The following is a 24,541-nucleotide window of genomic DNA, read 5'->3' on the forward strand; positions in this document are numbered from 1 at the left end:
GAAGACTTTAAAGATCTTTTCCAGCCATAAAATCTACACCTATAACCAGAGTTACACAAACACAAACTCTACAGTCTCGGCTTGTCAAAAATAAATCCTCTTTCATTATTTTCATATGATATAATTGCATATCTTGAAATCTCAAGAATGAACTAAAAGTTTGAAAAAAAAGAATTCAGTGAGATGAAAATTCCACAAATTTGTAATATATAGGCAATATTAGTTCAAAAATTAAATGGAAGTTCCATTCATCATAGTACCTAAAAGATAAAATTTCGAGGTGTAAATTTAATAGGACACGTGTAGAATCCACATGCAGAACACATTAAAACTCTACAAAAAGGTATTTTAAAAGATGTAATCAAATGGAAAGACATACCATCTTAGAGGTAAAAATATTAATATAAAAATATCAATTCTTCCTAAAGAAACCTAAAGATTCAAGGCAATCACAATAAAAATAGAAAGAGGGTTTCTCAAAACTTGAGAGGATATTAAAAGTTTATCAATCAATCGATCAATCAAGAAATAATAAATAACTGAAAGGAAGAGTAATTTGGCGACGACTAGACAGTAAAATATATTCTGAAGTTAAATCATTAAAACAGTTTGGTAGTAGAAAATAAGTAGATCAGTGCTGAGGGGTGAGGACCAGAAATAAGGCCAAATATATGAGAGTTCATTTTATAATGACAATAACATTATAAATTAGAAGAAGAAACAGGGATTAATCAGTAACTGAAAGAAGGATTAATTAGTAAGTAGTGCTGGAATAACTGGCTGACTGGAAAGAATTAAGCTGGATCCTCATTGTAGCTTACGAAATAATTTCTGATGAATGGAAAATATAAGGAGTGTCATAGCTGTTGTTAGGGATAAAAATTTTCCTAAGATAGAACACAATTTGGAAATATCTATCGACGTTTTTAAATGCATATGAATCTTTCACCCAGAAACTCCATTTCTAGGAATTTATATCTCACATATATTTCCAAAAGATTGTCAAGATATATGTACAGGGGCCGGCCCCGTGGCATAGCGGTTAAGTGCTCACGCTCCGCTGCTCGCGGCCCGGGTTCGGATCCCGGGCACGCACCGACACACCGCTTGTCAGGCCATGCTGTGGCGGCGTCCCATATAAAGTGGAAGAAGATGGGCACGGATGTCAGCCCAGGGCCAGTCTTCCTCAGCAAAAAAAGAGGAGGATAGGCATGGATGTTATCTCAGGGCTGATCTTCCTCACAAAAAAAAAAAAAAAGACATACGTACAAAAAATGTCCTATGCACTACAATCTTTTGTAAGGAGAGGGAGGGACCCTGAAGTCAACCAAAGTTGTTTTCCTCATCAAAAAAGAATCACTCTATCCAGAAGTGGAATATCACCCGGGCCTTAAAAAGAATGAGTAGATCTTGTAGGCTAATAAGGAAAGATCAACAAAATATATAAACAAGTTTTTTAAAGAGCAAAGTACAGAACAGTGTTATAGTATTAAGTAGTACATATTATATTTTGTGTTAAAAATAGAGATAAAAAGAGCAATAAGGATAGAGAAAAAGATAAAAATAAAAACAGAGCCAGAGCTAGAGGTGAGAGAGAGAGAGAGGGTAGGGGCAGAGAGATTGAGAAAAGATATAGGTGTGCATAACTTTTCAAAAGTGCAGGTGTGAATAACCTATTTTTTGTCCTACAAGAAACTCTTTATAGGAATTACATTTGGGGAAAATGACTGAGAAAGAGAGAGGCAAAGAGACATTTTACCTTTCGGTAGTTTGAAATTTCTAAGACATTTTACAAATGTCTTTTTGTTTGTTTCCTTACTTCTCTCTCTCTCAAATATATGTATATATGCATGTGTATATATGCGTATAAAATATACATTATATAACATATACAAAAATATCCTAACAAATGTTATCTATGACATGCTATTTGTAATTTTATTTCTTTATTTACATGTTTATGAATTTTTCATTTTTTTATAATGAGTACGTATTACTTTTAAAATCAAGAAAAATCAAGACGCAGGAGGAGAACAGATGTTAAGTGACATTTCTAGGTTCACCAAAGCCATTTATCTGAACATCCTGTTCATCCCTTAGTGCTTTGTTTGCTTCAAAGTCCGAGTCACCCAATCCTAACCTTTATGGCAACAGATCAGTTCAACTAAAGCAAACAGATTCACTAGACCATGAGATGTGAAACACTTTTGCATGGTTGATTCTGGGCTGTTGAAATACGTACCAATCGCACCAGTTCGGTTTAGGAAATAAGGTTTCCAATGCAGTGTCTTACCTCCGGTTCACAAACCACATTTTTCTATTGACTTTTGCCAACCTGTCAACAGTGCCCGCTGGACCATAAGGAACTGTGGGGGGTGGAGGGATTGAGAAGTGAAAAAAAGAAAAATAGAGAAAGTCCTATGGTAAAAATAAAGATAAGGAAAATGCTTATAATTGAATTATTCCTTTTTTAAGGGTACTGCTTAGACAGAATCATTCCAACAGCCATCTAATAAATTATGAGTAGCATTAGTTCCCGTGAGCTGCATATGTAAATATGCTTTGCTGTGCTTATAGCTGAGATAATGAAAAGACATCCAAAGGCACATTGTTTACAGTTGTTTGATGTCCTGTTTCCTCTTCTTCGTGGTGTCCCAGCACGCATTTGAAATTTTCCTCCATTCACGACCTCTGCTTTCCCCACATCATAATCTCTTCCCTATTTCTCTCTTTACTTTCAAAATACCTGTATGAATTTTCAGCCATTTTAAACCTTTCTTCATCCATTTTATCAACGTGATTTTTACTATTTTCTTACAACATTAATTACTCTCTAAGTTTATCCCTCACTTTGTTTTTAAAAATAATTGAATCTCACTCAATAGCTTGACCCTATCAATTATAATCTTCCTTGCCAATCCTTAAACTGAAGATAGCTTGGTTAAGAAAGAGGTGCACTGGCGCTCATAATGCAAAGATATATCTCATAAAAAGTATTGTACTCAAGATTGGGTTACCAACAGCTTTCAACTAACAGTAAATTCCTAGGCCTGTGTGGATTCGAGACACATATGCCAAAATTCATTCTTGGCTGACGTGGAATCAGCTGACAATGGCAGAAGGAGAAACAGGAAGGTGAACTGAGTCATATACTTCTTTGAATCCAATAATCCCAAGAATGTCAACTGCTGCACCTTTCTTAATAAAAAAAGTAATAGAGTAGTATAATATTCACTTTGCATTTCCAGGGCCTATCCCACTGCCGCCATCTTCCTTCATAACAAGCTCTAGCACCTGATTCAGTCAGTGGTCATGGTCAAATATGCAAAGATTCCCTGACTTACTATAAGTGCGAATTCTAAAATCTGTAAAGCCTTCGTTTACCTGACCTAAATCAAGAGAACATCAATGTACACACTTCGGTTCTATAATTTATTGAAAAGTATGATGAAAACTGAAGGATAAATGACCTTGGGGTATCCCATAATTTTCATCTCAGATCATTATTGAGACTTCCGTAAAAGCTTGGAATTAACAAGGAAGACAAAAACTTTTTTAAAAAGCTCAAAAGGATCAAGTCAGAAATGTGTGATAGGTATGATGGAGGTGTAGAATTTCATATGAGCCATTTGCCAATACTTTTATGAGATTCAAATTCTTCTGCTACCTTTTTAATTACAAATTTAAATAACATTATTTTACTTCAAAGATACAAGTCGGTTCCAGAACCTTAAAAAATAAATGTTACAGGTCTACAAAGACATCGTTTTTTTAAATAGAGACTTCAAATTTTAAAATGTGTGTATATGTACATAAATGATATACATAAAAACAATGCTATACATTCCTTATTTTTCACAAAAGCATAATTTCATGATTTAAAAAAATACCAATGTAAAACATGGTTTATTTCACTCAAATTCATAATTCTGATAGAAATAAGTAAAATTATTTTTACTTAGCTAAGTAAAATCTTATTTTTAAAACGTTCCATCTTACCATACATATACAGAAGTAGTGTAGAATTCTGGTGCCATTTATATAGGGGGAAACTACTGATAATTTAATTAGACTATTGGAAAGAACCTAATTCATGACAAGAGTTGTGACCTAAACATTACTTCATCCTGGACTGCCAATCATATTTCCCTCTAAATCTCTCTGCAAAACAGAAATTTTCAGATTTGGATGATGGCCAATGAGGGAGGTAATATTTAAGTTTGAAAACATTTAGCTCAGCCTAAAGCTGGAAGATTCTTCTAAGTTTTGTCTGGTCTTTTGTTCAGAGTTTGAGATACAGCACCCTATCTGATTCTCACATTCTCCATGGTTCTCAGCCCAAGCGCTTCCTGAAAGAGGGAGTCAAGCCTTGAAATGGGTTACAGACTGTGGTTATGCCGCCTTCTTTCCAAGAGCATTGAAACAGAACTGGTTCTCCTGTGTCTGCCTGCTCTGTCTGAAGTATAAATTGCAGGAAAAGGAGGCACGACATTCAAGATGCCACCCAACTCTAGAATATAATACTGTCTTATGCCTCTTCTAGAGTATATAATTCATTCTTTCTGGTCATACTTTCTCATATTGAAGTTTCCATTTTTTCTTTTTCTTTTTTTTATTTTTTTCGAGGAAGATCTGCCCTGAGCTAACATCCATGCCAATCCTCCTCTTTTTGCTGAGGAAGACCGGCTATGAGCTAACATCTATTGCCAATCCTCCTCCGTTTTTTCCCCAAAGCAGCAGATAGTTGTATGTCATAGTTGCACATCCTTCTAGTTGCTGTATGTGGGACGCTGTCTCAGCATGGCCAGAGAAGCAGTGCCCGGAGCGCGCCCGGGCTCCGAACCCAGGCTGCCAGTAGTGGAGCACGCACTTAACTGCTAAGCCGCGGGGCCAGCCCCTGCCATTGTTTCTTGATCTATTACCTCGTCCCTTACTAAGCAGCACTCACATACAGGTCTGCATGTCAGTATCTCTGCCTCCTAAATACATCACTTTCTATAAATACCCATTATTATGGCATCACTCTTCTCTCTTCTTCACAGCTGCTGGGCCAGATTTCATAGACAATTTTTTTAATAAATAGGTTCACCTGAGAAGTTTTCCAACACCTGTACTTCAATGCATTTATAAATACATGTAGAAAGATGTCATAAACTACAACAAAACAGATTTCTATAAACTTAAATTTAAAAGATTAAAAACTTTAATTCATGGAACAACAAAAGACCCTGAATAGCTAAAGGAATCCTGAGAAAAAAGAACAAATCAGGGAGATATCACACTCCCTGATTTCAAAATATACTACAAAGCTATAGTAACCAAAACAGCATGGTACTGGCACAAAAACAGACACACAGATCAATGGAATAGAATCAAAAGCCCAGAAATAAACCCACACATCTATGGACAGCTAATCTTTGACAAAGGAGCCAAGAACATACAATGGAGAAAAGAAAGTCTCTTCAACAAATGGTGTTGGGAAAACTGGATAGCCACATGCAAAAAAATGAAAGTAGACCCTTACCTTACACCATACACAAAAATTAACTCCAAATGGATTAAAGACTTGAATGTAAGACCTGAAACTATGAAACTTCTAGAAGAAAACATAGGCAGTACGCTCTTCGACATCCGTCTTAGCAACATATTTTCAAGCACCATGTCTGACCGGGCAAGAGAAACAACAGAAAAAATAAACAAAAGGGACTACATCAAACTAAAAAGCTTCTGCATAGCAAAGGAAACCATCAACAAAACGAAAAGACAACCTAACAATTGCGAGAAGATATTTGCAAACCATACATCTGATAAGGGCTTAATCTCCAAAATATATAAAGAACTCATGCATCTCAACAACAAAAAAAACTACCAACCCAATTAAAAAATGGGCAAAAGACCTGAACAGACATTTCTCCAAAGAAGATATACAGATGGCCAACAGACACATGAAAAGATGTTCAAAATCATTAACTATCAGGGAAACGCAAATCAAAACCACAATGAGATATCACCTCACGCCCGTGAGAATGGCTATAATTAACAAGATAGGAAACAACATATGTTGGAGAGGATGTGGAGAGAAGAGAACTCTCATACACTGCTGGTGGGAGTGCAAACTGGCGCAGCCACTATGGAAAACAGTATGGAGATTCCTCAAAAAATCAAGGATAGAACTACCATATGATCCAGCTATTCCACTGCTGGGTATTTATCCAAAGAACTTGAAAACACCAATGCATAAACATACACGCACCCCTGTGTTCATTGCAGCGTTATTCACAATAGCCAAGACTTGGAAGCAACCTAAGTGCCCATCAAAGGACGAATGGATAAAGAAGATGTGGTTTATACACACAATGGAATACTACTCAGCCATAAGAAACGATGAAATCCAGCCATTTGTGACAACATGGATGGACATTGAGGGTATTATGCAAAGTGAAATAAGTCAGAGGGAGAAGGTCAAATACCGTATGATTTCCTTCATTAAGTAGTAGATAATAACAACAATAAACAAACACATAGAGAAAAAAAATAAATAAATAAAATAAAAAAATAAATAAAAACTTTAATTCAACTTCTAAACTACTCAAATAGCATATACGATGGTATTCAGTAGTCTGAGTCTGAATAATTTGCAAATCTGCTGCCAAACATGAAATGCCATCATTTTAAATCACAGGCATTGTCAACTCGATAAGATAAGAACTTAGATACTGGCCTTCAAACATAATAGAAGATAATTTAAATGTATCACCATATACTTAACGTCTTATATTTTCATCAGCCTAAAATGGCATTTTGTTTTCAAAAACTTTTTCAGAGAAAGAGGCAACATTATCCCCATTTTCCTGGCTGAAAAATCAGAACTCTAGGCCATATGAGCTAGCAAAGGCCTGGCTAAAATTTTAGATCATCTGACTATAAATTCAGTACTGTTTTCATCAACAAAAGATTTTTCAAACTTCGTACATAGGCTCCAAATTTTGGACGCTCTTTTTAAGAAATGATCTTGGAAGATTTGTTGATTCAAGAATCTATGTTGAACTACATTGAAGACTGAGATTTCTGGTTATGTAAACAAGATAGAAGATTCTGTATAGTTTCAAGACAAATGAAAAATTACTACGCCAAAGCTCCATTTAACAAAGAACTGAAAAATCTGTGCCTTCCTTAGATTCTAATTCAGATGATTTCATTCCAACTTAAACTCCCCCTGATTTCTACATTAGATCTAACATAAAGTCTGATGAGTCTCATATTCCTCCTGAGATAGTTGTCCTCACAGAGTAATGGCTGATATATCTGTCAGCTCTGCAGTTTTCTACACACTACCATTCCATCATTTAAATTGTAGAATAAGATTCCTAAAGTTATCAAATGAACATGAACCTTCCCGCTCCTATTACTATCGTCTGTTTTCTCTATGATTCACAAAGAAAAGCTTTACTCACAAAGTTGTTTGAGACACTCTTCATTTCACATTTACCCATGAATTTCATTCACATTCACCTACTTTAAAACTTTCAAGCCATTAAAAATGATGATGGATTGGATTGCGATTTCAAGCCTCTATCAGCCAGTTATTCACAAGCTCACAAATTTCCTTTTGTCTTTCCAGTATCAAGTGGCTTATATTTCAGGGGATATCCCATTTCCACCCGGAGACTGAAAGAGTATGTATCATCAACTTTAGTAAAATAGACTCCACCATAACACCACACACACACACATATGCACACGTACATGAGTGCACACATACCTGCATACACACAAATTCTCTTGCAGTCTTAAAGGTAAAGCAAGCTGACTATATCAGAGGTATGGGACAAGATGCCAAACTGAATTGCACTTATTATTTGCATTTTCTCTGAAGATTTATTCCAGCCATCTCATTTACCTGACTGCCTATTATATATACCCAACAGAATTATAATTAGCTTTGCTTGTTTCCCATCTTCTAATAAATTGATAGATATTTTATGATCTGGTAGAAGAAATTCCATTCCATCGTTATTTCCAATAGATCACTAGGTCCTAACAATAAAAACAGCTAACAAGTGTGCTAGTTAACAGTTTGTTGCCACTGCCACAGCCTTGAAACTAACACTCCAGTCCATAGTACAGCAGCAAGGGTCTGCATGTGTGTAGAATGTTCTCAGCTATTGTTGAGGACTCTGAGGAACCACACGTACTAAACAAAAAACTGCTTTTGAATGGGAGACCTTGCTCTGGTCAGTCTGAAGCTGGCCATAGATTAACACACTTTGTGTTCCTTCTGTTGGGTGAAACAATCTCGAAACACTGAGCTTCTCAGGATTTTGTTGGAACATGAAAGCAGTGTTGAAAATAGGCATGGCTGCCATTCCTCCTACTATCTTGTTCTAATACATATATAAAGTTCGCCCAATGTTTTTTGATGTGAAGGCTTTGTTGACAGAATCACCAACTACATGTGTTATTTGAGGGGGCCCCTTTCTAGGCACATCTAACATTTAAAAAGATAAAAATGCTTAAACTCTCTGCACTATGCTTTCACTCAGTTTCCAAAGTACATCTCTAGTCTTTATTCAGTAGAAATCAACCGCAGTGCCTAAACAGCCGGTAAGCTACATCAACAGAAAAATTAAAAATAAAAAGTGTTCAGGCATACTAAAATCCTAAAACTCAGAGTTAAATGGCATTGTATCTCACGACTAAGCTTCATATAAGTAGAATTTTCACTAATAAATTATTTTAGAAGACACCATAAAGGCCTAAAATAATCGATGATTTAATTAAATAATTCAAGAAGCAAATATTTTGTAGTCTATTTAAGATTATATAGATTTATAGATTATAATACAGATTATATTATTTTTCTAGAAGTAGCATTGATTTGTTAGTTCTTATAGCTGTTTCTTATAATGTATGGAAATAATTTATTACACATAGAATACATTCAAGAATTAATAAATCTGGTCTATACTTTTCAAGTTCTCCAGTAGAGAGCACACAAATTCAAGAGACAATGAAACAGAATGGATAGAATCTTGAGCTTTTTTTCAATTCAGAAGGAAAATTAGAAATCATCTAGGCTTGATCCTCCTTGTCCAGCTAAGGAAACAGACTTCACAAGTGACTTGCCCAAGACCACACAGCAAGTTACATAGATCCAGGGTACCAGTCCAGGACTTTCATGACTGTTTTCCAAAAAAGTCAACTTTGAAAATAATGAGTGACTTGATTTTACACATTCATTAAGGAAACAGCTTTTAATATCAGTTTTAGCTGAAGTGATATATTAATACGAAAGAGAAAAAAGCTCCTTTTAGGGTGCATTGGAAAGAACCTCCATTGGTCTCTCCAGTTGCTAGCTTGCCCACAGGACCATACGAAGGATTTGATCCCTTTCCAGTCTGAGCAGTTACAGCCATTGTTAATGAGAGTTATACTTGTCTGGAACAAGAAAAAGAGGTCTTTGAAGAGAGCATTTGTTACCAATAAAAACAGGATTCTCCAGCCCAGTGATCTCTCCTCTCCCTCCCCAACAGAAGACAACTCATTTTGTCCATTTGGCTCCCTGGGGGTTCAATTTCTATGATCTATTTTCTCACTTTTCACCCCAATCACACCCCACTTTGACTCACTAAACTACTTCCAATATAATTCTTTCAACCTTCTGGTGTGACTCAAAAGTAGCTTACTTGATGTAAGGAAAATTTGGTATTCCATCAATATATGTATCATAATGTGGTTAATAAAATCTTATGCTGGCTAACCAGAGACAGGTGATAGTCTTTTAGAGGAGTCAGGTCAAGAAATACAGAGAAATGCAAAATTCACAGGAAGGCAGACAAACATGCTGAGATGTCAGGGAAAGTCAAGAAAATATTGCCCCCTAGAATACCTATTACTTAATATGTAATTTTTATTTATAAAACCATCAGCAGCTCCAATTTCCAGGAAATTAACCAACTCATTACTTAAGACCTGGTCAGTTAAGCCCCCTCCGTCTGCACAAGGAGCTCCTTTATAAGAATTCCCACACTGCTTATGGTGCAGTGTATTGTAGAAAGAAACTCTTTCACTTCGGTTCTATTAGTTAAGTCAAGGTACATTATTAAAACTTACCTTTCCTTATGCCAAAAGAAAAAACAATGAGTGCAAGTCAATCCTGTAAGCTTTTTTAAGGCCCTCTTCTCTTTTATGTTTTTCCTATTTTAGGTAAATCTTAACCTCATAGTCCTAAATTTCTCAAGTTTCATAAAGACAGTTCACTGTCTTTTTTACTTATATTTCTCTTTTTTCCTAGGTCAGAACTTTCTGGAGACATATACTACATTCTCTATCACATGACAATAAATCAAATTCATGTATCTCCAATATTAAACCAGCACCTGTTCTCACCACTTCTATTTTAGCCTTCTCTACTAACAAGAGTTTTAATTTTTATCTTAATATTTGTAAATTTCAGAGTACAAAGATTTAAAAAGTCGGTTACCATGAAGCAATCATAAATGTTCTCTAATTAAAACTACATTCTCTCACCTGAATTATACACAGAGCTGGCTTTACTCCAGACAAATCTAGGACTAAATTAGTTATACTGCAAGATTATCTCAAAGATGAATTTCTTAATGAGCTTAAACTGATTACCTAGTGTATAATATTTTAAAAGGATTGAAAATGCAAATAGTTGCTACACTTACCTGTGGGAGGGCCTTCATCCCATCCTTCTGCCCTCTTAATTCGATTTGCTGTGAATCCTAAGCAGATATTGACTCCAATGGCAAAAGTGAACAGGGATATTATCTAAGGGAAGAAAGAGATTAAGTTGTCAAACACATCCACACAAGACTAAAGCAAATTACATGAAGCCAATTCAAATGACTTCAACATCCTCAACCAATCCTACAACTTCCAAAATGTACCATAAAATGCTTTCTTACTTTTAAAAACAAAAAGAAAAATTCAAAATCAGGAGCTGATTCTGGGGATCAAGTTTTTCCTCTGTCAGTCCATCCTTCTCCTACCTGATACGACTGGAACGAGCTTCTCCTAGCCATGGCAGAGGTTCTTGGAAAGCCTTTTGCAGTGTGTTCTTTTTTTGCCTACACTGAATGCACTGCTTTTTGGGGCTCTGAGTTCAGTCTATTAACTACAAGTAATCCCACCTGGGAGGTTGATAGGCTCCTCTGATTTGTCCAAAGCTTGATTTCATCACGGTTTGTTCACAAATCGCAGCTCTGAGCCTAAGAGGCTAGAAACATCACCCTCCTTCTCCCCACCCCCGTATCGGTCCCTCCCCTAACACACAGACACTTTCATGTGGTTTCCTACAGTAACATGAGGGTTTCTTATGTTGCTGTGGCCAATAACAGTGCATGTTCATTTTCCTTCCCTCACAAAAACATGGTTTGTAAAAAAGAAACCAAATGCATTTTATCCGATAAAAAAGAAACAGCCGTAAAAGGGTTTCCACCAGCTTTAAGCTTTTAAGGTTTACAATGTAGTCATTCAATGTAGTCAACCTCACGACTTTATTTTTTTAAAAAAGGAAAGTTTTATAATTTATAAACCTAATAACTTTCCCTGTCTTTCCCATTTATTTATTTTTCTGGCAGTTTAAACGACCCTGTCCCTACTGCCACGTTCTCAGCAACTCCCAACTCCTCAAATATTTCTCACGACGAACTCTCTCAAGATTGTAACTAACACAAGAGATAGCATTATTTTTCCCCGTGTGTTGTTAGAGTTTAGAGAAGTAAGTTTTATCAAAATACTGGAAATGCCAGCTAAGCAGCATAAAGTCCTGCCCTCTGAGGAGGGACAAAATAACTTCAGTGTCTGCCTCTTCTTCCCGAAAAAACTGTCAGCTTGGTTTTTTGGGGGGAGGGAGGGCGGTGGATGGGGAAGCTTTATTAGTGATTGAATTTAGGAAGGAAATCTCAACAGCCACAAGAATTTAGCTTTAAAGAATTATTTCCCTAGTGATTTCCCGGTTAAATTATCATCTAGCCACCAAACAGTGTCCTTTGAGGCTACTGTGAGTGTTAAAGTCTCTTTGCTAAGCTATCTGGCAACCAGGAGACTTCTCAAAGAAATCCAGGTCTCTAAACCTGAAAGTTATTCAGACATTGTGCGCTCTTAGGATTCAAATGAGGGAAGAAGGCTTGTCTTTGGTTTTTCCCTCTCCAGGCCCAGGGACCATCACTCTTGCACAGAACATATGTGTGTACATAAACAAATACGGCACTTACGCAACAAATTACAACGGAGCAGTGGCTCTGCTCAAATAAAACATGATAGCACAAAAGCAAGATCTTGTTTATGGTGGATTGTACAGTAGGCCTGGGTTTCATTATATATTCTAGAATTTAGTAACAGCTAGTTGAGAAAAAGAAAACGCACTGCCAAACTTTGTTGCCTCTCTAAAATCCTTTTAATTTTGCACTCTTGCAGAGATGGCAGGCTTGTGAATTTTTCTATAGAAGTCTCTTGCTTTAGTCTGTGTGCCATACTGAAATGATTTGGAGTTGGATATTTAGCAAGGCTTATAAAAGATGTTAACTCCATGTAAGATTTTTCTACTATTTATGTTAAATTTCAAGATGCAGACTTGCTTTTGCAGAGGAAAACTATAAACCAAAAAGGAAAGTATCAAGGCAATCCTGTGATTGCATTTGTAATGCCACAATGTTCCAAGTGTTCTGAAAAACCAGCCTCCCCTTCTCTCCAACCTCCCCAGCCCTTAACAGAGTCCAACAACTTTAGATTCTGTCTGACATTTGATTGTAGGAACCCAGCTAGAGGACAATGAAGGCTCCCCTTGAAAAAAAAATTAGACTCAGGAGCTGAACATCATCCATTAATTTTTTTGACATGCAGGCTAGCTGTGCAGGGGGAAAAAGGCTTAAGTGTAATAGCCAAGTTGATCTATAATTGGCTTCTGTACAGCACTTGTTAGCAATTATCTAAGAGGGTTGAGCTCTGCCACTATTTCTGTTAACCGTTCTGCCAAAGAACTTTATCTTCTACCAGGTCATTGTGCATACGGAACTCATTAACACACGCATACTCACAAGTGCACACATGCACACACATACATATACAGACACCATCTAACCATAGTTAAACACAGTTTTACTACAAGACATCACTATAAATTAACTGTCAGGAGGATGACCAAATTCTCTAGTTCAGGCATCAAATCAACTACCAAATATAATTACCTCTCATTATCTAATAATGAGAAAACCAAAAAGCCTGAAAATGCATAATGCAGGTCTAGAAACTCAACTAAAATGACTGGAATATAGTCCAAAACTTTCTATAACAAAACCAAACTAAGAAAATTCACCTGCTCCGGTGTTTAAGATTTTGGTATGAGGTCCCTTGTGGTTGGGTCAGTAAACAAGAAAGTATATGAGAAATACTAAAATGAACTCCCAGCGTGGTTTATGAATCCAGCCATATTTCAGAGAACACTGCCCCCTGGCAGAAGAAAACCCACAACTATAAACAGATCTTTTGGCAGTCTCAGGCCCTAGAAATCATTCTGTGGTTCTCAAGCTTTCTCGGGAGTAAGAATCTCCCCAGGGGCTTCTTTGAAGTGTTGATGCTTATGGCTTATTCCCGAAGGTTCTGATTCATTAGGTGTAGGGGGTGAGGAGAAGAAAGGGGAGTTTAGGGGCCAGACAAGACCTGGAACAATGGCTATTCTGATGCAAGTAATATAAGGACCATGTTTAGAGAAACAGAGCATTAGAATAAATTGCTCTGAGTTACTTTGTTTGTGCCCTGAAAGTTGAAATTGCTTGGTCTAATTCATAATGTAATTTTAATATATTATTAATAGCACTCACTATTAATTGGACATTAAAGTTTAGATCTCTTGGTGACAAACCATGGCTGTTCCTCCATGGGAATCATCTCCAAACTGTAAGCAGCAGAACAGTATTTTATTTACTTTGCTGGTGGTACAAAGCAGCAGTGTGTGTATTGCTTAATTGCAATACAGTAGTTGCATTTATACAAATGCACAGTCTATCTTTTCATGAAATGGTTCTGCGAATCCTTGTTCCCAAGCTCTGATTAAGGTAAGAGGGCTTGAGGTTAACATTGAGATTCGAAAGATATGTAATTGAGGGTTGTCATTCTTGCCTTCTGCAGTAATTATGAAATTTTCACAAACTGATTCAAACTTGATCTATATCCAGTTTCTCATTATGCAGAATTAACTGCATAACGGTGCCTTAACTTAACTTAACACTATTCCCAGAATGCCTCTAAGGCTTTGATGTTAGACAATTCCTGACCATCTGATTTTTGGTAGTATCACTTACTAGTAACTACAGCACATACACTATGAAAGTAAGAGAACAGCACCCACATCTATGCTTCCTATTCTATTTTAAAACTCTTTGAGCTAAGTCTTGTTTTTAAATTCTGCTATGGTTGCAGGCTATAGAAAGTTCAGAACAAAAACCGGACAACACTCTTTACAAAAAGGATTTACCAATCTAAATTGAGCAAAAATTTATGACGGCTAATAGAGGAACAAGCTGGCTCAATTGCTCTCACAATCTAGGACTGCAGATGTGTATAAAGAAGACATCACTTAAGATTCTAAACCACAGAAGCAAAGTTTTATGGGTAATCTATGGTCCCAGGGGGTTCCCCAGTGGAGACATAGCATGTGCTATTCAAATGCAAACAGGACTTGTGCTATTAGTTATTACACAATGGAAAGCTAAAATCAACACTGTCACATCTTTCAATGACTTCAATTTATATTGTAAACTTCTATGCATTACATTTACTCCCAATGGATTCTAAGCATATGCCCCTACACCAGAACAATCTCTGCCCTCTAAGAATACTCATTCATTGCACAAATATTCATTAGTTCCTACTGTTTACCAAGCACTGTTCTGGGCACTAGTACTATATGGGGATCTGAACCAAACATAGTCCCCTGCCCTCCATATAATCAAATAGACACAGAAATAAATGGAAAATGGCAACTGTGGTAAGCGTAGAGGTAAATGGTGCTATGAAAACATATAATTCAGGATTGATCTAGTCAGGAAGGTCATGGAAGACTGCAGAGTATCAGTTGAGCTGTGATGTGAAGGGTAGGTAGGAGTAACTAGATAAGAGAGGAGGAAAAGATTCTAGACAGCACAGGATATGCAAAGGTTCTGTGTAGGGTGGAGGCACGGCACTTCCATGAGATGAAAAGACAGCCAGTTTGACTTGTGCAGGGAGAGCAAAGGTGGGCATGGAGTGAAATGAGGCTGGAGAGGTTGGTTTGTAAAGCCAGTTCATGTGAGGCCTCATTGGTCGTGTTAGGTGGTATTGTCTTTATCCTAAGAGCAATAGAAAGCCTTAAAAGGGCTTAAGCAGGTGGAATTTTAATCAGATTTTGAGGCATTAAGCTCTGTACAGTGTGGATATGAATTGGAGGGAGTCAAGAATGGATACAGTAGACCAGTTTGGAGACTATGGCAGTAATCCAGACAAATGATAGTGATACCTTGCAGCAAGAACGTTATGGTGGTGGTGGAGAGGGAGAAAACTGGAGATTTAGGAAAAGAGCTTGTTAATGAATTAGGTATGGGGTTTGAGGGGCAGGAAAGTGTTAAGTGCAACTCCTGAGTTAATGAATACTTAACGATTATGATGACCAAATACATACTCAGTAAAGCTGCTTAAATCTTCGTTGGATTATAAGAAAGACATAGAGATACGTATCCATCTGCTAACACTCTAGAATTAAATAGTTAAAACAAAGGATATGGGTGACAGTTTTAAAATGTTTGTCAGTAGTGCTAAAAATCATCTAATGCAGTTGATTTAAAGTAAAGTTATATTGGACTTTAAACACTAAAAATACATTTATTCATAAGTAAAGTTTAAAAAGAATTACTCCCAGAAATAACTCAGTTTTGTTCCCAACTCTAGCTTATAAGAAAACATTTTAAAACTCAAAACTCAATTTAAGGGCCGGCCCCGTGGCTTAGCGGGTAAGTGCGTGCGCTCCACTGCTGGCAGCCGGGGTTCGGATCTCTGGCACGCACCGACGCACTGCTTCTCCCGCCATGCTGAGGCCGCGTCCCACATACAGCAACTAGAAGGATGTGCAGCTACGACATACAACTATCTACTGGGGCTTTGGGGGAAAAAATAAATAAATAAATAAAATTAAATTAAAAAAAAAAAAACTCACTTTAAGTCTATTGCTTTCCAGCTACTCGGAAACCTTCATGCTAAATGTCCAGGTGAATGGAGAGACGTTGTAACAGTTTGGTAAAAATGGCTCACCGGCATGTGTGTGAGCCTCGTCAAGGTTTTCATCCTTGAGTCTACTTTTTAATATAGGCCATGCAGTATCTGAATGGGTGGGTATATGACTAGAGAAAATTGTTTTACCGAAAGTTTCGTCACAGGGTTGAAGACTCTCATCCTTTACCTTCCAGTGTCACATAGGCAGGCTGAGAAGTTACTGTCAACTCCACTTGCAGAAGAAGAAATGGAGGTTCAAAGAGCATGTGACATCTCCAAAGTGGTAGAACAAGTGATTGAGCCAGGCCTAGAAACCAAGCCTCCTAAGCCAGCTTAGTCTTCTTTCCACTGTAGCGTAATGTCTCTCTATTATGCCACACGAGGGCCTCAACTCAACACACCTGAAACACAGCTACCTAAACCACCAGTTCACCCTCCCAAATTTCTTTCTTTCTATGGAAACCTTAAAACTACTTTTTGTTCTTCTGTAATCTTGTCATCTCTTGCTTCTAATCAGACACCATGTCTACAGATTCTAGTTATTAATTATAACTATTATTGTCATTTATCAGAGCTTGGTAAGTGCTATTAGTACCTAAATTATCTTACTGTGTGACTACTTTTACATTCATCCCTTCATCTTCATTCTTCTGGACACACATTAGAAGATCTTCCTGTTTGTACTCTCTGCTCCCTTCAAACACCATTTCATTGAGTCTTCTCTTATTCAACCTGTAATTCATTCTCATTCATTGTCCAGAGTGCCCTGCATAAAATGCAAATCTGATTCTTTTCCTCCCAAACTTAAAACCTTCCAGTGGCTCCCGATCACAGCAGTTCTCAAAGTGTGATCCCTGGACCAGCAGGGTCATAATCACCAGGAAACTTGTTAGAAATGTAAATCCTTGGGTCCTACCTCAGACCTACTAAATCATAAACTCTAGGGGTAGAGCCCAGAATCTATGTTTTAACAAGCCCACCTGATGATTCTGCTGCAAGTTTGAGAACCACTGACCCAGAGGATAAAATCCAAACTGCTTAGCAAGGCACATGGGATTCTAACTTAAGCTTCTGGATTCAGATCCCAGCTCTACCACTATTTAACTGTGAGACCTCACATGCCCTTAAGCAAATTACATCTCTATCCTAAGACTCAGTTTTCTCATCTGTATCCAGCTCATAGGATTTTTAAGAGTATTACATGAAATAATCCATGTAAATTGCTTAGCACAATGCCTGGCACAGAAGAATGCTTAATAAATGGTAAGTTTTCTTAATTAGAGAAATATTTGCTGTTCTTTGATTAAGTTGTGCTCTCTCACACCTCCATGTTTTAATGTAGGTTTTTACTTTGGCCTAGAATGCCGTTCTCCACCAGATCTCCCTGGCAAACTCCAAAATATTTGTGAAGATTCAGGTCAGGTCTCACTCCTCTGTGAAGCGCTCCCTCAGCCCCCGACTTTGCCCTTCCCGCCCAGAGCAATGGGCTCCTCCACTCTGCTCCCACATTGTCTGTAATCTCTTTTTAGGCATCTCTATCCCTCATGATCTCTTCGAATGCAGGAACCAGTCACCCTTGCACTCCACAGAGCTTTGCATGTTTCCTAAGATATAATAGGCAGACAATAAATGTTTGTTGAATGAAGTACTTGGCATCAAGAAACTGGAACTGAAACTTAAAGTGAACTTGAATTCTTGCTCTCTTACTAACTAGCTGTGTCACTTCAAGCCCACGTTTCTTTATCTGTAAAGCAGGATTATTGAGCTAACTCAGTGGTTTGTAACCCTTTTTTAAGCACTAAAACCTTATCTCAAAATGAATACCAACATCTAAATGTGGAGCTGTTCTAATTTAAGTGGGGGTGGGGAACCAGGATCCTATCTAACAAGCCACCTCCCTTCTCCCTATGGCACCTTCTCAGAAACCTGGAAATTCAAGGAGTGCAATTTGTGAAAACAAACGAACAAAAACAATCAATAACTAAATTAATTCCATTATTTAAATACTGTTCTAAATCCAATCTCTTCATTGTAGTATTCAGATACTTACACACACACCAAAAACTGACTCAAATGCCCCCAGGCCAGATCTTTCATTGATGAGTGACAGAAACTCTCACTCTAGTCAACCAACTAGTCAACTCTAGTCAACTCCTTGAAGCAAGGAGTCCAAGCTCATTTCTATGTCCACATTTCTCCTCATGCTGTTTCTCAGCCCTGAAGTCCTCCTCTTTCCATTGTGTTCCAAATCTTAATCCATGGCCTTCCCCAAGGTCAGCCTCTTCGTAAGAATCTCCCTCACAACTATAGCACCCACTGCACCATCGTCATTTCAAGAACTTGTAGATTCTACCCACGACATTTATGTCTTGCCCTCTATGTTCCCTGTTTTATTTGAGCTTTTCTTGTCTCAGCCATACGAGTATAAATTCCAAGAGAGCAGGAGAAATAAACAACATGGTGTATAGACTAAGAGTGTGGATTCTGGAGCCCAACCAACCTGAGTCTGCCACTTTCAAGCATGAGACATTGCTTAAATTCTCTAACACTCAGATTTCTTTTGACAAAAATAATAACAGTTCTTATCACAGAGGGTTGATATGAAGACTGAATGATATAATGTGTTAAGCAAGTAGCTCAGCACTTGAAACATAAAGAACAAACATATTAGCCATTATTATATACAGGAGGATAAAAACTGCATCATCTGCTGTCATGTTCTCAGCATTTAGCATTTAACCATCACATAATAGATGGTTAGTAGTGACATAAGTTCTAGGAAAATTCCCTTTATTTATGGGGAGATTATATGTGGATTAAAGTTGGAAAAGTTGTGAACCACCCTTTCCACATTCTCTCTAACCTCAAGAGAAAATGACCAGCACTTATTTGGCAAAGGGTGGGATGACTCTGGGGACAGCTTGGAAGGCACAAGTTTCAACTACAATAATAAAGACCCTCTATTTGAATTGGAAAGCCCCAAGAATTTGAGCTTCAATTCAAGAAATTTGTTTGAAGGCAAACTTAAAAAGAAGTTTATGCTTGCTACTGGAATGGCATTATCACATGCTTTGCAGCATGATCGTACCCTCTTGGGGAGGAAGCAAAACTCCCATTTCTGTGATTCCCCTTGCAATCAAACAACAGCTAGTGACATTCAACAAACTAGGAATAGAAGGGAACTTCCTCTTCCTGATAAAAGGCTGCTATAACAATCTCACAGCTAACATCATATTTAATGGTGGAAGATAGAATGCTTTCCTCCTAAAATCAAGAACAAGACAAAGATGCTTCTCTTACCACTGCTATTCAACATCACACTTCTAGCCAGGGCAATTAGATAAGAAAAACAAATAAAATACATTCAAATCAGAAAGAAACAAATAAAACTATCTCTATTCACACATGACATGATTTTGTATATAGAAAATCCTAATGGATCTATAAAAAACTACTAGAACTAATAAATGAGTTCAAGAAGTTTGCATGATACAAGATAAATATAAAAAAATCAGTTAAATTTCCATACACTAGCAATGGACAATCTAAAATGAAATTAGGAAAACAATTGCACTTACAATAGTATCAAAAAGTCTGAAATACTTAGGAATCGATTTAACAAAAGAAGTGGGAGACTTGTACACTGAAAACTAGAGAGCTCACTGAAATATATTATAGAAGACCTAAAGAAGTGAGATGACATTCATGTTCATGGATTGAAAGACATTATTGCTAAGATGGCAAGAAAGTGAAAAAATGATCCATAGAATGGGAGAAAATATTTGCAAATTCTATATCTGATAAGGGTCTAATATCCAGAATATATAAAGAACTCTTACAGCTCAACAACAAAAAGACATATAACCCAATTTTTTAAATGGTCAAAGGATTGGAATAGATATTTCTCAAAAGAAGATATATAAATGGCAATAAGTACATGAAAAGATGCTCAACATCATTAGTCATCAGGGAAATGCAAATCAAAACTACAATGAGATACCACTTCACACACACTAGGTTGGCTAAAACTAAAAAGACAGACAATAACGAGTGTTGGAAAGGATGCGGAAAAATTGGAACCCTCATATATTACAGGTAGGATTGTAAAATGGTGCAACCACTTTGGAAAACAGTTTGGCAGTTCCTCAAAATGTTAAACATAGAGTTACCATACGACCCAGCAATTCCACTCTTAGGTATATACCCAGGAGAACTGAAAACATGTCCACACGAAACCTTTTACACAAATGTTCACAGTAGAGTTATCAACTGATGAATGGATAAACAAAATGAAGTATATTCATCCAATGAAATACTATTCAGCAATAAAAAGGAATGAAGTCCTGATACATGCTATAACACGGATGAACCTTGAAAATATCATGCTAAGTGAAAAAAAACCAGACACAAAAGGCACAAATTGTATGACTCCATTTATATGAGACATCTGAAATAGGCAAATCCATTGAGAAAGGAAGTAGATTAGTGCTTGCCAGGTGATGTGAGAGTGACTGCTTTTGCGTATGAAGGTTGTTTTGGGGTAATGAAAATGTTCTAAAATTACATAGCGGTGATGTTTGCACATCTCTGTGAAGGCATTAAAAACCACCAAAATGTACAGTTTAAAAGGGTGGACTTTACGGCTTATGAATTATATATCAAAAAATACTGCTAGAAACAAAAAAAAAAGAGCTAGTGAGATTATCCCTGCAGTGGAGAAATCCCAAAGCATCTGGACTGACAGAAAAGTAACATTAACCCTGATCTTCAACTCTCAGGTCTGTGCCTTCAGAGCTGTCTCCGGAGTCACCTCAGTTACCCTCCAAACCTGATAATTAACAGGAGGACTGAAGCGTTTGTGTGGTGGTGGTGGTGTGGACCTATTTTAACCAGCCCCTGTGTGTGATGAAGCCCTCTACATTCCTAAAAATAGGAGGATTTCCTGGGACTCTCTCAGAGCCCTTCAGGCCCTCTGCCATACCACTTTCATCAGGCTTCCTGTTTCATTTTACTTTCAAATAAAATAGCCTAAGAAGAGAAGCCAGTTCTCGCCTACAAATCTCAAGGGTCTTGAATCTTAATGGCAACAAAGTGTAGTCAGAGTTTGTGGGACAGTTGTGGGAATTTAAGAACAATGCCTTGGAACAACAAGGATGGACCCTGAGGGCATTATGCTAAGTGAAATAAGTCAGACAGAGAAAGACAAATATGCTATGATCTCACTTATACATGAAATCTAAAAAAAAAAACAAAATTCTCTGAGCTCAAAGATACAGAGAACAGATTGATTGTTGTTAGAAGCAGGGGGTAGAGAGTGGGTGAAATGGGTGAAAGTGGTCAAAAGGTACAAACTTCCAATTATAAAATAAATAAGTCATGGAGATATAATGTACAGCATGGTGACTATAGTTAACAATACTGTATTGCATATTTGAAAGTTGCTGAGAGAGTAGATCTTAAAAGTTCTCATCAGAAGAAAAAAAATTCTGTATGTTTGGTGACAGATGTTAACTAGACTTCTTGTGGTGATCATTTTGCAATATATACAAATATTGAATCATGTTGTACACCTGAAACTAATATAATATTATATGTCAATTATACCTCAATTAAAAAACAAAAAGAACAATGCCTTACATTTGAAGAAAACTTCTTAAAAAAAAAACAAAACAACAAAACAGCCCTATGAGTTAGAAGAATCAATGCTTGCTCACTCTTCCCACATTGTAATCAATAACATTGAAAGGCTGCTCACAGGCGGGGTTACAGAGCCAAGGTACCTCTGACTGGGAGATCAAGACAGCTCAGATAACAGACAGAGTGAAGCGAAAGGGAAAAGCCAGTATGCGTGTGTGGTACCATACCTGGCATGCAGCAGACACTCCATAACTGGTAGCTAGTATTTAGTAAGTGCCTGCTCTTTGCCAGGCAACATACTTCAAACATTTACATATATTGCCTTATTTAATCTTCATAAAACCCTTTACAGTATTATCATTGTCAGTATATGAGAAAACAAGCTCAAATATATCAGGCAACTTTCCAAGTTGAAGTACCTCTTAAGTGGGAGAGTCGTCTTTTCCCCATGATATCCCAATGAGGATTACAAAATTGGCAAGATCTAAAAGGAAGGGGAAGTTCAACTATTTGCTGGAAGAAACCTGAGTCTATTAAAAGCAGAGAATCTGATAAATGTTTGATAAGTCTTGATACTTGACAATGTTTCCTAATTGAGAACATATCAGAAGTCACATTCTAGGCAGACCTTGTTCTGACCCAAAAAAAAGATGAATTGGTTGGTAATGAGGAAGTGACCAGAACCATGGGCGTCATGTTATTTCATGTTATTTCAAAGTTTCTAAGAGATCAAAGAGAATGCTGGTCATTGTGAGACAATTACCCTAAACTTCGGAAAACCAGAGTTTTACGAATTCATATAATACTGGTTCCATGCAGATTTAGTAAACACTAACTATGATATTAGCTAATGCCTGTTGAAAGCTTACTCTGTGCCAAGTCCTACTTAATCTCAGGGATATTGAGATAAAAAGCATGTTTTAATTGGGAGATGTGCAAGTCAACAGTCTATTAACACACTGTGATGAGTTAGAACAAAGGTATGAAATGGGCATGTGTGGAGGATACTGAGAACTGGCTCACTCAATCTCTATTCCACCCCACTTCCTGGGACCCCTCCTGTCTTGCACATTTTTTGTAGGGTGAGTTATAGGTACAGTTTATAGATTTTGCCAATTATGCCTCTGAGATTTGTCATTATGCACATGAGATTTGGACAGCAAAATTGAGGCGGTAGCCATCTTCCTCTCACTTTTAGTTGTTTCTCTGTGCTAACAAGATTTGGAAATGGGAGGTCTTCTGTGACACTACTTCAGTGTCCCTTCTCCAGCATCGTAAGCACTAGAAGACATCTGTGGGAGTGACAGAGATGGTAGTTTCCTGATTCCTGAATCATAGACACGGGGTATGTTCTTGAACTCAATACTCCAGTGACAGCTATCTGCCATGTACTATGAACCATGGACTGAATCAAAATTCAAAAATATCTTGACAAGTTGAAATCAAGAGTTTTAAAAAAAATAGAGAGAGCGCCAGATCAATCTATCTGGGATAACACAGTTTAAACAGAATACAAAATTCAGCTATACATTTTCACACTAAGAGAGACCAGAATTGACAACAATTCTTATAAAAGAAACCTGAGAGTTTTTGTTACCTGCAAGTTCTATAGGATCCCACTCTTGACCACAATTCTAAATCACCTCATTTTATCTTGGGCTCCTTTAACAAACGACCACTACCCAGATCCAGGAGAGAAGAGTTCAGCTGAGCCCGACACTGCCTGGACTCCATCTAGACTGTGTTCACTTCTGTATGTCTCATTTTCGGAGGGCACTATAAAACTAGATGCCTTGGAGAGAGGCATGATCAGGATAATGAGGAGTCCATATTATCCAGTCCATTCGTTAGCTCACTCATTCATTTGTTTATTTATTCAACATACTTCTATTGAGCATCTAGTATGTAGCAAGCATTGGGGATGCAAAGTGACCAGAACAAAGCCTCTGCCCCAGGGACCCCACATTCTAGTGGGAGAAGAAATATAATGTGAGGTAGTTGATAAACGACAAGGAAAACACAGCAGAGCAAGAGAACAGAAAGTAATGGGAGGAGCTGTTTTTGATTGGATGACAACAAAGGTCTCACTGGAGAGACGACATCTGAACAAAAATCTGGATGGAGCAAGGGAAGAAACAGATGTCTCTCAGAAGGATAACAAGTGGGAAGGCCCTGAGGTAGGAGGAGCCAGGTGTGTGCAAGAAGGCCACTGTGACAGGAGTGGAGCGAGAGGTGGGGGGCGCAAAAGCAAATGAAGTCAAAAAGGTGATCGGGTGCTGGTTCATGTAGGACCTCACAGGTCATAGTGGAGCCTTTGTGTTTCATTTTGGGTGTGATGAGAAGCTACTGGAGAAATTTGAGCCAGGCAGTGACATGATCCAATTTATGTTCCAAATTCTCACTCTGACTGGTGTTTAGAAAATGGATATTTAATGAGCTCCCTTATGGCCAGTGGTTAAGGAACCTATGACTGTGCAGCCTGGGTACCTTGCACGGACGACGGGAGAAAGTGGATGTGGTTGTCTTCCTTAAATATTCGAAGGGCAATACAAAATATACGGGTTTTATTTTGTGCGCTTCCCCAGGCAAAACTAGAAGTTACAGAGAAGCATGTTGCATCTCAGAAGAGGAACAT

The 24,541-nt window shown here is 37.5% G+C and overlaps 1 protein-coding gene across 9 annotated transcripts in view; it reads right to left on the reverse strand.

Moving 5' to 3' along the window:
* Positions 1-24,541, reverse strand: part of ENPP2 (ectonucleotide pyrophosphatase/phosphodiesterase 2) — a 107,120-nt gene that overhangs the window by 64,937 nt on the left and 17,642 nt on the right. For 6 of the 9 annotated variants that reach the window (XM_058564851.1, XM_058564848.1, XM_058564847.1 and 3 more), the window contains exon 2: positions 10,692-10,794. In XM_058564851.1, coding sequence (XP_058420834.1) covers positions 10,692-10,794 — 103 coding nt within the window. Of the gene's footprint in view, positions 1-10,691; positions 10,795-11,015; positions 11,082-24,541 lie in introns of those variants that run through there. The other 3 variants (XM_058564853.1, XM_058564852.1, XM_058564854.1) reach the window with 1 other exon arrangement.

Source organism: Diceros bicornis, chromosome 21 (genome assembly GCF_020826845.1).
Source record: "Diceros bicornis minor isolate mBicDic1 chromosome 21, mDicBic1.mat.cur, whole genome shotgun sequence".
In the NCBI taxonomy this organism is placed as follows: domain Eukaryota; kingdom Metazoa; phylum Chordata; class Mammalia; order Perissodactyla; family Rhinocerotidae; genus Diceros; species Diceros bicornis.